At 31.5% G+C, this 15,457-nt stretch overlaps 1 protein-coding gene across 1 annotated transcript; it reads left to right on the plus strand.

Moving 5' to 3' along the window:
* Positions 1-9,755: 9,755 nt before the first annotated feature.
* On the plus strand, positions 9,756-11,047 carry LOC110719507 (dehydration-responsive element-binding protein 1A-like). The gene has a single exon (XM_021898459.1). The coding sequence runs from the start codon at positions 9,921-9,923 to the stop codon at positions 10,596-10,598; it is 678 nt and encodes a 225-aa protein (XP_021754151.1). The 5' UTR covers positions 9,756-9,920; the 3' UTR covers positions 10,599-11,047.
* Positions 11,048-15,457: the final 4,410 nt, after the last annotated feature.

A 15,457-nucleotide genomic window follows, 5' to 3' on the forward strand; every position in this document is an offset into this window, starting at 1 on the left:
ACAATTTATATTCTTGGGATATAAGTGGTCAAAACGTGGGAAATTCGCGGAAGTACTACTAGAGATAGATCATGATAATAATAATAATAATTAATATAAAAAGTTTATTTTTGATTTTTGATTTTTGCACGGTAGTTGAAATAAAGAAGGTGATGAGTTAGCTAATTAGCTGGCTAAAATGAAGGGGGTGTTTTAATTGAAATTCTAGGGTTTTTGATGTAGATGAAAAATAATTAAAATACACGGATTAAGCGCGATAAATACGTTTATTATAAGCCTCCATAATTATGATTAATCACCCATCAACTTTAGGTCTAATCAAAGAAAACAGTCTTGTTAAATCATTCTTTGTGTTTTTATGATTTTTTCTTAATCTTCTTTTAGGTGGTGGGTCTTTTGGGTTTTTAATTGTGTGCTCATTCTCTCTAGGTAGGGGCCTGATTTTGTTGGTTTTACCTCATTGATTTGTGAAAGGTATTGATTATGTTATGGGTTAGTTGTTAGTCGTAATGTTATAATATAAACATATCCGCACTAACCTCTTAAGTGTCTATGTCGAACATCATATCTCGATCTGTACTATAAAATTTTACATTTAAACTATATTAGATGTGGTCATGAATTTTATTAAATGTTGAATTTTTTTAACACGTCTACAGTTAAAATTCTAATTTTGTGAAATTAAAGAAAGATTTTAATGAAAAAGTTGGGAGCAATGTCATTTTCCACGTATCTATAGATAATACGTGCTTACACAGCTAGATTATGATCATCAAGAATTAATACGAAGTACCTGTTTGCCTAGGCATTTGCCAGGGTGCTACCTATTCATCTAATTAATTTCTTTTAATTTTATAGAGCATCAATTATATTTGCTGTATATTTAGTTTTTACCATATATTTAAGTGGATCAATCATCCACAAAACTAGTACAAGATTTTACCATAATTTTACGTGGATCATCCACAAACACATTTTATTAATAGTATCTCATCAATGGACCAATAAATTAAAGGACAAAATTCTATTTATTTATTTTTTATTTAAAGGCCTACTTGCATTATAAGAGTTTACTCTTGACAAAAAAAAATAAAGAAATTATAAAATTTTATAAAATAAAAACCAAAGTAATACCAAAATAAATAAATCATCCCTCAACTAACATAATACTAAAATAGACACCAGGAATGACACATGTCACTTCCTGGTGTTGTATTTTCCCTCCAAAACTCCCCCTCCCTTTTTTTAATATATATATTTTTTTTCTTTGTCAATGCCATCAACTACCTATTATAAATTATATACAATATTCACCAAATCATATAATTATGATATTTTTTATTCACATATTTCCCAAATCTAAATTAAAATGTTCTCCATATCTATTAATTCCTAACTATAAATATTACTCCATATATCATATACAATAGTGGTAGGTCAAATATATGGTTATTATCATGTCTATAGATTTGGTGAATGCGACGGGTAAAACATGTATTAGATTGTAGTTGCTAAAGCGAATGATATGACAAGAAAATTTTAGTTTTTTCCCTACGGAGATAGAAAATAAATTAGTCTACTTCTCTTATATAGTTATGTAGAGCATTGTTCATTTATTTTTTAATTAATAAAATAACATTATAAAAATTAAAAGAAATGCAAATAACATAAAATACTATTTAAATTACAATCTTTTATTTTTGTATCGACCATTAGTAAATTAGCCCTTTATTACTAATTGAACAATCTTTGTTTTTTTTTCCTACGGAATTAATAATTTGATTTATTAACCGTGCATCGTACGGACACTATGCTAGTTCTCTGGTATTCACTAGTCACTACTTGATCTACAAGTCACCAACACTACACATTGGAAGTTTATATTGGGAGGAAACCTACATTATAGGACTTCAATTTTATTATTTGATTGTAAAATGATAAATTTATTATTAGTGTTTTCATGTTTAAAATCATCATTTTTGTGATGTATATATTATTGTAAACATTAAAAAAAATACACCAAATTTATTATAAATCCTCATCTACGTATCACTTTGTAAATTAAATCCCTCTTTCTTTTTATTTATTTATTTTTGATGGGTGCCTAGAATTTATGACACACATTAACTTGATTTGGTCCTTTTGGACCCAACTTTTATAATTTAATGTTGAAAGTTATCATTCATTGACTCTATATTTAGCAAAATAAATACATCAATATTCGTGGAATCCTTTTCTGCGAAATGGAAAAATCCAAAATAAAAGGGTTAATTTTTTTTTCCCTAGCTAGCACCTTATAATACAGTTTTGATTTAATTACTTGTATTAATTAGTTTAAGATATATGATAAATTTATACTTTAATTAGTAATTTAGTATTATTATTGTGCGATTAATTCTTTATATTTTAAGCCCCAATCGACATCTTATTTGAATCTCTTTGTAATACTGGATGTACATATATATTCCGTAACATTTTCTTGTTATTATATTGTTCCAACAAAACAAGAATGAGTTTGATTCTTTATCACTATTTACTTGAAGTCTTGAATATAGTGACTCTATGAGTTGAAAGATGGGGATTTGAAAGTTCATCGCAATTTCACTAATATCAAATGTCTTTAATAGTATAAATTTTTCATATATTTGTAAGTGACAAGAATTTAATAAACCTAAAGATATCATTAGTGAATCAAATTTCCACTGTAGTGTAAAATAAGCTAAAAAAACGATGAAAAAGTTGTTTAAGGGTAAGTTTATCCCTAGTTTTGAGATGAGTCTTTAGACAAGTTTTGAGCAAGACTCTAGCAATAATCTCTACCAAGATTACATATAGCCTTGAAATGAGTTTTGGATTCTAAAACTCATCTTGAGACTATACAAAAGGACAAAAATAATTATGTTGTTCAATAGTGAGCTGCCAACTCACCATTTAAAAAATAATTTATAAATGAAATAAATATATAAATAAAAATATTGTTATGTATTGGACAAAAATAATGTTATTACAAAAGGACAAAAATAAATATATCTTGACACTATACAAAAGGACAAAAATAAATATATATATAAATTAATGTTATTAATATTAATTAGATAAGTAAATCTAGAGCGAGTTTTGGAATAATGTGTGAAACTGAAGAAAATCATGTACGAGTCTAAAGAATAAAATAGTAATTAAAAATTAGCGGAAATCTAATGTGTCAGAGTGTGAAGTATAAGTCTCAATGTTGGGATAAACTTACCTAAGAAACGCTAAAGTCAATGCTCTTTTATTGGTTATGTGGCCTATGTTTCCTTGGCCAGCGTCAGGACAACAAGGTGCAATTGCCCCACAAATATTTACGACTACATCCTTCAGATTATATTGTCTGGGTGACTTATTTTCACATTTTTATGTTTGGACAAAATCATTTGACAATCTTGAACGTTCACTATCCGAAAAGTGGCCATTTTGTCTGATATACATCCCTTTTTCCAATCCATTTTTAATTAGTTGCAACATTTTTATTTTCATATGTGTCAAATATAATTCATAATTTCAAATTTTTTATAGGGTATTAATATATGTTTTATGTAATCCTAAGGGACATATATAAGCATTAAATATATTTTTTAAAATGGTATAAATTTGGACATTCATGACAAAAATATGTATAGATCAATGTAATTATATTGATGCTTATTTATTCTCAATCTTTCCTGTTTTCAGCTTCTTATATATATCCCTTAGGATTATATTTATCATTTTTCTTCAATAAGTTTACATTCCAAAAAGCTAGTCTTTTGAAATATACATTAAGATGAATCTATAAGACACTATATTAATAACATAATCCTTAAGAAGAAGAACATATTCCTTATATAGAGCAATAAAGATACTTTCACTAGAGATCTTGCTTGCATGTGCTCCTTATTGTTTGAATAATCTTGTGTTTCTTTTGACGTGCATAATATTATCATCATTACTCCCATTGCTCTTTCTTATTGTTCTTAGTTTTCTTTTTATCTCGCATAAATATTTCAAATACGAACATAAAAAAAGAACGAAGCCAATAATATTATTATTTGTACAAATGATATAGACCCAACCCTAACAATTACGTACTATCACAGTGTGTTATTCGCTAGACGTGTTTAAATCCAAGAACAGAAGAAGAAAACATGCATGAAACCATAGATATATTGGCAAAGACTTTAGCAAATTGAAGATGAAGAGTGAGCATTAATCCCTATAGATGGCATTAAGAACTTATATAAAGCCCTAAAAATGATCAGTGTGATGTCGTTGAACGGTAAGATGAGAAGGATACAAATATGCGATAAAACCAATATCAAATGTTTATGAGAACACCTTTTTCTTTTAACAAATATTTGGTAATTGATATCATTATTTGTAAAAATATTTTGAAGTTAGTTACTCATCATGTTGATGTATGATTATGAATTTATGATGATCAATTGATGAATTTTTATAGAATAATCCAGACGAAGTCGGTTAAAATGTTGGTAGTTATCTATTGTTAACTCTTGGGATGTAAGATTATGGCTCACTATCCTTTTTATCCTACGTGAAAAAATGGTTCAATTAAAACTTTAAACTTCTAAAAGTGACCGAGAGAGTTTATTTTATAGATAATATGTCAATATGTTGAATGTCACGAAGAATGAAGTTATGAATATCAAGATGGGAACTGGTTTTTTTAACTCGTTCGATCGAGTTGAAGGATGTCAAATATCCCTAACCACCTAGTATGAAATTAAAGTTAGACTTTCATAGTTCAACTCAAAAAGGTTGGCTACAACCTACAAGTGGTAACTTAATTAGGCTAAGCCAAATAATATGTTTACCAATATTGGAAATTAATTAGAACATATAGCTGACATAACGATGATGCAAAATAATGGTATTTTAAACTCTTCATAAAATAGGCAAGTGGAAATGTGGAACCACCAAATAATTCTCACCAATATGCATCGATGATCGATCGTACACATTTCATACTCGTCGCCACATTTTCCAAACATAAATAAAATTAAAACATAAAAAAAATACAAATAAAAGTAAAGTAGAAAGTTTTTGTCCTTTCCTAATTAAGTTATACTTGAATACCAAATATGAGAGATCTTCCTTTATGTATTTCTTTAATTGTCTTGTAAAGCCTAAGCTAATTATGATTATCATTTTATAACTTTTCTTTTTCGGCCACTAATTATCATTAATTTAACCTAAATGGAACTTTCAAAGTCAGAGTAATCATATAAAAGTTCATTGCTCTTACTAAAGTTGTGCTTTCTTTGGTCTCCACACATCGCCCTAAGTAGACACTAAAATGTTGTCCGGTTTTGGAATGTGATTTTCTCCAACACCCATTTTTCACCTCTCTCTTTAGCTCAATGGGGAGGTAATCGGTTTGAGTCTAATCATTTTTTTAGATGTGACTAGATTTGCACTTTTAATTTTACATTAAATTTTCAGTTTACTTTTAATTTTGATTAGCAGAAGTTTTCGCTCGAATTATAGTCGATCTAATCCAGCAAAAACAAGTTCTAAATAGACCAGCTTTATTAGATTGTGACTTGGCACGACCCACAATCAACTCTTAGATGCGAGAATAAATTATGGCAGTCAAACACTAAATCTTTCAAGTTTATACTTCAAGCCCTTATTGTCTTCTATGTCATAACAATAATAAATATATACGTGTATCATTTTGTGAATTTCTCACTCACATAAAAAACAAATCATGGTTATCAATTATTCCCAATGAATTTCTCACTCACTTCTGATCTAGTCATATTGGTTCTATCCAAAGGTTGTCAAAACCAATTGGTTATAGGAGTAATTCCTAAATTTTATAAATTTCTTCTCTGATATAGGACACTTCATAGCACCGAGCTTCAGTGGCATAACCTATATTCCACCTAAGACCAATAATTGTATTAATAAAATGATAAATGTAGTTGAATTTAAAGATTAATTCTTGTCAAAAAAAAATTATTAAGATTAATAAAAATATAAATGTGATGTATAAAGAAAGTATTAAGCTTGGAGAGAGTCTGTTTCCATAATGGCTTGCACCCATTTTGAACGCAAGTGGCTCGTGTCGATGCCAAATAGTGTGTCACTAACAAGTCGGTAGCAATAAAGCCTACATTTTTATTGTACCAAACTAGAAGTGTATGGTTAATTGTATATTAAAGCACTACTCAAATACACCAAACACGTGTTACACATGTTTTAAATGTATTCAAGACATTATTACTCCGTAATTGACTAAACTTTTTAAGACAAGAGTCTTATGATCTTGCTCTTATAAGTGGACAACAATGGATTTCAACACTTCTCTCATACATGAGTGTCCTTAGAATAGTGCACATTAGTAAACAACCAATAATGTTCCCTTAACCAATTTGATATAAATGTCCAATTCTAAAAGGCCCAACCCACTTGGGCTCCAAAACCATGTTAGCAAATATCAATCCTATTCAATTTTGGTCTAGAAAGGAAACCCACATGTACATACGAGTACTTTTAAATGTGATCAACCTCTTCTCCAATAAAAGCGAGTACAATCCAACAATAATTATTATAATCCAAAACACTGTATTTTGTATTTTACATTCCAAAAATAAACTTCCCCACTTTATATACTTTATACTCCCTTGGTTTTCAAATAAATGCATTACTTGATTAGAAACATAGTCTTTGGGGAGTTAATTTTGTCAAGTATTATATATGAGTGAATTATTTATTGCAAGAGAATCATACTATATGCGAATTCTCTATTGTACGAAGAAAATAGTGTGTGAGTTTGTGAATGGACCATGGAAAGAGAGAGAAAATAATATAAAAACAATAAAACGTGAGTTGATTGGAATCTAATCATTTGTAATTTATGTGATCCCTAATATGGTACTAGTTTAAACTTTAATATTTTTAAGTACTACGTATATATTATTGAAAATTATTATAAGTTGATACTTTGAATATATATATATATATATATATATATATATATATATATATATATATATATATATATATATATATATATATATATATATATATATAAAAGACTTCTTGAAGAAATTAAATTAAGTGCAAAGAAATTAAATTAAGAAAATGGAGAGAATTAAAGAGGGAGTTATGGAGTATCTATACTACTTGTTGTATTTATTTAAAAGCATTCCTAAAGATGTTTAGGTGTCACGTGGCACCTTCCTCAATCAATCAAGTCTTTCATTCATGTGCTTAAAAATATGGCTTTTACAAGAGTTGAACCCACAACCTTAAGTTTTAAAAATATGGTGTTAGCCACTAAGCTATTACCATATTATTTGTCATTCAATTAAAATTAAATATAAATAAAAACTTCAATCATGGAATTAATGCAGTAACTCGGAACATTGTCCGAGACTAAAAACGTAGTATTTGTTTGTAAATACGGAAACAGTTGAATAAAACAAGTGTTACACTTCTATAAAAATGGCCAAGGTACACAATAATACACCGTAAGAATCGTTAATTAGCACACGTTCTTAATTATCCAAATGTAGTAGTACAGCTAAAAGAAGAAAACGGTTGGAGGAGAGTACACAAGCTACGGTTTCAACACACAATATTGCTCCCTCAATTATTTCGATAAGTACTCCATTAGTCCATCACAACTATAGTCTAGATTCTAACATATAAATAAAGTATAAAAACGTGACATATAATTAAAAAAAAGTTGAAATAATAACATTAACACTGTATTAACACATTAAGCAAGTATCAAATCAATAATGTCATAAGCTGGACTTCACTTAAGTATGTTGGTTAATGCAGCATATTCCATAATTAGATTATTGTGGGCTCAGCTTGGGCCCAAGTTTAGAAATGAACAAATTCTGAAATCTCCTTTTTTCTTAAAAAGAAAAAGAAAAAGAAAAAAAATTAACTTTTTTAGCCGAAGATTAATTAGAGCGTGGGATAGGCGCGTATAATAAGTGCACATAAAAGAAAAAATAAAAAAATAAAAAAAAGGTGATAAGCACAGTTAATAATCTTAATAAGTGAAGTAGTGGCTCACAGAAGGTGATTGAAAATCAATGAATAAGACAGGATACTTATCGGACCTTCGTCGAAGATTCTACTGATAAGTACTCGTGCATGCATGTTTATTGATTTTCTTTCATAGTCAATTCTTACTTCTTAAGCAATGTTGACTTCTAATATCAGTGACAGCTAATGACAACTCGTGAAATTAAATTAATGTTGTCATACTAGTAGTTTCAAGTGTGATTACAAATTTATAATTGAGGGATTATGTGTACAAGTATTGTGAGAGATTTCTGTGGTACAATTAAAATTGTCTAGGTAGCAGTTTTGAGTGCAATTACATATTTACAATTAAGAATTGAGAAATTACATGTGCAGCTATTATGATGTGAGCTTTCTGTGGTACAAACTTGTAAGGATCCTATATTACGTGGTTGAAGAGTCTGTTGAATTTGTAGTTATGGGAAGGTTTTGAGTTGTATAATTTGAGTTTAATTTCAGAGTAAGATAGAAAAGATAATTTAATTAATATAAATTCTATTTTGTACCAGCTATAGACCTATAGTTATTGACACAAATTTATTACGGTGGAAATTTAATTGGAGACATAAAGGTGTGTCTATTAAAGATGTATAGGTGCTAAGAATAACTTTTTTAAAAGAAATCTTCTGAGTTAGGATTGATTTGGTAATCTCATTAATCTTCATTTCAATGCATTGTGTACCTACAACTTCACTAGGCCACAACGGCCAATAAAATTATATAACTAAGTTCTAAAGATGATGAAATCTTTTTAAGTTAAAATTACGTGTCATAATTAGTACCCAAATTTAAATCAACGTATCATAAACATGAAGTGACGAAGAAACTTTACTACTACTCCTTCCTTACCATCCTAGGAACATGAACGTCCCATTTTAGTATTCTACTCTTTTCACATGTCATAGATGTCCTCTTCATGACTTCATCAAAACCCAAAATGAATCAAACTACTGCAAACCACACTTTTTTCATATTATCATTTAATTTCATTAATATTAAGTATTGAAAATATTCAACACGTTTCAAACTTCCATTCAACCCAAAATATCTCAATCACTCCCCTAATCTAGAACACTTGGTACAAAAAAGATATTTGCACCTTTTCACATTTTTATAATTGTACCAAATTAAAGTACGTAACTAGATAATATGAAAAAGTTCATTTGTACAATTAAAATAACATTATACACTAACTAAAGTAAATAAGTGTCACTAATTACAGCCAAGTGGCAACTTAAACATGGACACGTGTTAATCTAAGTTTACCTAGACTGAAAAAAGACATTGTTGTCCCCCTTCAAGTTAAGCAAAAATGTCTGTTTCCTAATCATGTCCCCATTTTTCCTTCAAAATATTTGAAATTATACATGGGTCTACCCACCCGAAATATCCAAGAAACAGTTTTAATTATTTTTAAGGAACAACTGTCCTCCAATTTCGAATTGACACGTGGTAATTAATTGTCTCACTTTCCAACATGGACACGTGGTAATTAGTTGTATATACACCTGTACTTTAGCAACTAAAGGACGAATAATTAAAAAGGCCTAAAAAAGAAGCAAAAAGAAGATACTACTATGCTAGCTAAAATGTTTAGATTCCGCGTATCAAACAGATTACACGTGTCTTACCATGTATTAACTGTATTATTAAACACTGTCAAACATTTTTGTTAATCCTAAGTTTCCTGATATAAAGACATAACACATGTTGTAACTAATTAACCACTCAAAAAACATCTGTAACATTGTCCTTTTCATTAAGTAGCATACAAAAAGTTATTAAGCTCAAAACAAGCAGTCAAAAGTTGTACGAAATACTTGGTTAGAGACAGTATGGATGGAGGAAATAGGCAATGGATTGACCCAAACGCTCAGAGGGGTTCTCACTCTGATGACGAGATGGTGTTGGCGTCGAGTTGCCCGAAGAAGAAGGCAGGGAGGAAGAAGTTTAAGGAGACGAGGCACCCTGTATACAGGGGTGTGAGGCAGAGGAATGGAAATAGGTGGGTTTGTGAGGTGCGACCCCCTAATAACAAGTCTCGGATATGGCTTGGCACGTATCCTACTGCTGAGATGGCTGCACGGGCGCATGATGTAGCTGCATTGGCGCTTAGAGGTAGGACTGCATGCCTCAACTTTGCGGACTCAGCGTGGAGACTGCGTGTTCCTGCATCGACAGACACTAGAGATATTCAGAAGGCAGCAGCTGAAGCAGCACAAGCATTCGCAGGGGAGGGTTCAGAAATAAATGTGGGGGAGAGTAGCAACATAAACGATAATGTTATAGAAGCTTATGCAGGTGACAATGAGGTAAGGAATAATAACTGCGAGGTTTTGCAGGGAAATGCTGAATACATGGATGACGAGGCACTATATGACATGCCAGGATTATTGGTAAACATGGCTGAAGGACTCTTACTCCCTCCACCTCATAATCCATATGAAGAATTTAGCTGGAATGACACAGAGAGCGACGATTATGAAGTGTCGCTGTGGAGTTATTCCATTTAGATAGTGCAGAGAGAGCATGGGATTTCCATGAAGGTAACAGCTAGGAGTGCACAGGCCTTATTTTTCTACTACTCATGCCAAAATATTTGAACGGCATGAATTTTCAAACAAGATTATCGTATAAAATATTCTTTTGCTAGAAGTAGAATGAACTTTTATGGGGAAGGTGGGGGGTGGGTGGGCACAATCACTAACAGAACATTCAGAGTGACTGGGAAACATACAAGAGATGTCTGATGGGATAGGGAAATAGATAGTCAAGAGTGTGTTTTGTTTTGCAATGGTGGAATTTGCATATGATGTATTGCTATAACCTGCATGTAACGATGTAACTAGCTCAAGCAAATTAAAGCAGCTTGAAGCAACAAGTTAGAGATTTAAGTATTGCCGTTTTGATTATGATCTGTAGTTCCACTGAGTCCCTGAAGCATAAACAAAATCTGAAGTTTTAAAAAACATTGCCATATTAAAGATTATAGTGTACGGAATAGTCGGACTAAAACACACACACACACACACATATTTATCAAACAAGAGAAATGTAACTTAGAAGCAACATGCAGTGTAGTGTACTAGTATCCAAAATGAAGGTAGACTGTGTTGGATTGCCAATGATGGATGCATCTAAACAGAAATGAAACGTAATCCACATTCCGGCTAACATCTTGTTGTTTGTATGCAAGCATTGAAAAAATATTTGAATAGGCAAAACCCTTCAGAAATTTGTAATGGTACATCTCAAGAACAAACAAATAGTTTCTCAAATATGAAGAATGAAAATGGTCACAACTGACAAGGATAGCTAGTGACTACGGAATGAGTAAGTGGTTTACAAGCACAGGCATTCATATGATCTGAGAGTATGTGAATTCCTCACATAAATTGATGGATTCCCTGACCCTCAAATGCTACTCAGAATAAACCAGAACATTCATATATTTATTGAAGACTATAGAAGAGCTAAGAGTAAACTTTGAAACTAATCAAATGATATGATAGATATCAGCCTGCAATAATCCTTCACAGTCACACATTGCTCAACATCAAATCGACTATAATATTGTAAATCGACTATAATATTGAAGGTATGTGTAGGTGACCTATCATCAAATCATGCGCCATTGTTTAATATAAGAAGAGAATACAGTATCTTTAAAACAGGACTATCTTATACAACAATGTCACATTGCACAAAGGTGCTGAAGATATCAGATGGAAGAGAATTTCCAGGTATTAATACCAGCGGAAGCAACTAAACACCTGATTAGGGATAACAGTTGTCATTACAAAAATTAAAAATTAAAAAAAAAAAAAAAAAATGAATATCACTACAGCTTACCATTCTTACTAACATCCAACAAGGTAGGGGTGGGGTGTAAAAGTTGAATTAAGTGGTAGACTGACGTTCTGATGCACAAATCCGCATACCATTCCTTAGGAGTGGTAATTATAACCTTAAAAGTATATGCCTTGTGGAGATCAAGCAGTAACTAAATTGACAAGGTTCCTTAACCTCCAACTGTGATACTGGGTGCTTAGTTCCCATATGCTCAAAGTTATGGTTGGGGAGTCATTGTACATGGTGCGATCATGTGGAAATTTGGGCCTAAGTTCTTCCCTACCCAGCCCTTGACAGTACCCTTTGCCCAGGATCCAATTAATATGAATTAGGTCCATCACTCCATTGTTAGACTGTTGCTTACCAAACCAGGAGAAAAATTATAAACAACTAAGTGTTTTCGTTGTTCTTCAACGGTAAATCATTTGATGGCATTGGCATCACCAACATAAAACAAATACGATATATGCAATTCATGCTCTTCTCCTCACTGACTCCTACTCCTTAGCTTCCTTTCACCCCTAATTGTCCTTGCCAAGGCAACTCCTTGTCGACTATAACTGCTCATTAACAGATTATGTTATCCCATAAACAAACTGTCAAAGTGTAATTGTATCAGGCTTATGACAATGCCAACCAGTTAAGCTTCTGATCCCTACATTGAATTCCAATCAGTTCAAGCCTTTTTAAAATTTCTATTAAGGCATATTTATTGATTTTCACTATAGGTCTGTCAGTGTTCCATGGAATGTCATCACCTATAATAAGGCAAATTTGAAAAGAAACATACACTATTGCACTCCATAATATCAACATAAAATTCAATAGAAACCTATGTAAAGCCGTATAAGTACACATCATTGTGCCTGGCCTCCTTGTCTGGCAGTTAATTTCAGTATTGACGGTGTTTCAGGTTATTTGATACTAGAGATGAGGAGCCTAATACAAGTAATTGGAACTTAAGAGCTGTTTGCGGCTTTCAATTCTCAAACATGAGGACTGCAAGAGAAAGTATAATTCTGTCTTAGTGAAAATTACAATATCTTTTCTATTGCTTTCTCCATTATAATCTGCATCCTAGTCTCCTAGTAATGCAGGATCTTAGCCAAGTTCGTCCGATTGCCACAAATCCATCACTTAAACCGACAAAAGCCCCTCAATTCCCAAACGGAAAGAGGACATGTAACCTATAAATGAAAGAGATTTATTGCAATGGCTACTTACTCGAAGATACCTTGATAAAATGATAGATTGTACTCCACGTATCATCAATTCGAAACATCAACCTACTTCATCCTCCAAAATGAACACCTATTCTCTTTCCACCTATATTCTGTTAGAGTTCAATGCCTGGCTTCGAGGGCTTACGGGTCCGTGATGGGCATAGTTGAACAAGGCATTGAGTAGGTATGGTTAATAATTACTACTCTCTATGTTAAGGTGTTGTCTAAATGACACTCTAATTCATGGGAATTCTAACATCCTAGTTACCCTAAGTCATTTTCATGGGAATTTCAACTCCTTATGCTTAATCAAACAATATTACCCAATTCTTAGGAAGTGAAAATCCATATGAATTGCAAGTACAAGGTAAGTCTAACTTCTCAAGTGCAATCAAGCGACCACTAAGATTGTTATGAAAGCCAAATAACTTTTATTTTCCTCAATGGTGGTAAGAGTTACACTTTATGAGTTATGACCTCGATCAAGTCTCACTAGAGGCACTTAGGGTGAGATTCCCTTACCCTCGTATGCTAGACTAAATCTTGACACAGGAGGCCCATCTCAACTCGAGAATCGAGATACTAATAATTGACACCCAAAACTTAAAAATTCTAACATAGTAAGAAGTGGTCCTTACACAATTTAATAATGCTCCCAAAGTCCCACTTGTTCCCCACTCAAAATTATTACAAGATGTGACAATTTTCCGAACATCTAAAAATAGCAATACATTGTATATGTGACTATTGTTTTCCGATTGAGATAAAAGTAAAATTTATCACTTACATTTTACCTCTTTTTAAATCAAAAAAGCACTCTCTTAGTCTCTTGCGACATTTACAAGATTTCAACACCAAATTTGTTCATATAATTCACCAATTCTTATTGAACCCCAACAGTCAAACAATTAAAAAAAAAAAAAAAAAATCATCAAATTCTCAATTCAATCAGATCCAAAACAACCGACAAATCAAACTTCTACTGCAATGAACATGAAACAAATAAAAAAAATTAAAAAAAAAAAAAAAAAATGGAGTACAATTGAGAGGAGAAATGCGAATTACCAGGAAAATTCTGGATAGTTCTGGAAAAAATCCGTTGGAATTGTTATCTGAGATTCGCCAAATTTGTAAGTTTGAAGTGTGGAGTCCACAAGAATCCAGATATCTCGGATCCACATAGGAATCGACGAACCCGAAAAATATTAATCGGGTAAACGGGTTGTCAGCCCATTATTTAAAATACCAGTAATCTCTAGATTCCCAATCTCGGTTTTAGGCCCGTTGTCAAGGATTTATACCATATCTTTCTTGGGATTTATAGTGCTATCAACTTATCAAGTAGCTTCGTTCCTATTTTTTTGCCCTATTGTCAAAATATGGGTCAAATTTAAAATACTTTGACCATAAATTCTCGTTGTTTTCAAAAAAGAAAAAATATAGTCATGTCAGATCTTATTTAGTTTGTCTCATTGTAAAATTAATTGATATCAACTTTTTATAATTTTTACGTATCTGGAAATAGAGATATAAACGTTTTAACACGTGTCTTTAAGACCACGTAAAGTCAAATGGGGCAAAAATAGAGGGACAAAGGGAGTACTACACTTCACTAGTAATACTAATTGGTGTAATAATTAGCTTACATCAACCAATTTTTTATTAGTGAGATAATTTGAAGATCTTTACTAGGTATACTAACTATTCAGTTCAAATCATTTGTCGCTTGTAAATTAGGTTGAATTGATTTTTGTAAGCATTGTTATCTTCGGCTTATTTAAGGTATTTTAATGTGAATTTTTAAGTTTTCGTATGATCTGATCTGGCGTTTTATTTATGATTATTTTGTATTTTTCTCATTTGATTAGACTAGACAATAGTGAATAAGGTAAAGAGAACAAAGCATAAGTTTCACTAAATCATAATATCCTTTTGAATGAGAACTAATGCAATAATAATGCATGATAGTTTGGCATAAATGACGCAATGAGTTGTTTATCCAGAAGAGAAGGTTTTGCGTGAGACCGGACTCACCGTGAGTCCAGTACGTCTGACAATGATATTCTAATATCTGACAATAATAATTTAATACCAAACAATAATAATCTAATACCAAACAATAATAATCTACAGTAACATTTTTAGGGCTTATTTCCTACACTCTCCTCTGGTTTTCTCTCTCCTCAACCTTCGCCTCAATAAACGGATCTCCTCTTTCTCTCTCCTTAAGATGAAGGTGCTGCATCAATGGCGGAATTTTCGATGGCCAAAGAATCACTCACCATGCTTATGTCAAT

This window comes from Chenopodium quinoa, unplaced genomic scaffold, assembly GCF_001683475.1.
Source record: "Chenopodium quinoa cultivar QQ74 unplaced genomic scaffold, ASM168347v1, whole genome shotgun sequence".
Lineage (NCBI taxonomy): Eukaryota > Viridiplantae > Streptophyta > Magnoliopsida > Caryophyllales > Amaranthaceae > Chenopodium > Chenopodium quinoa.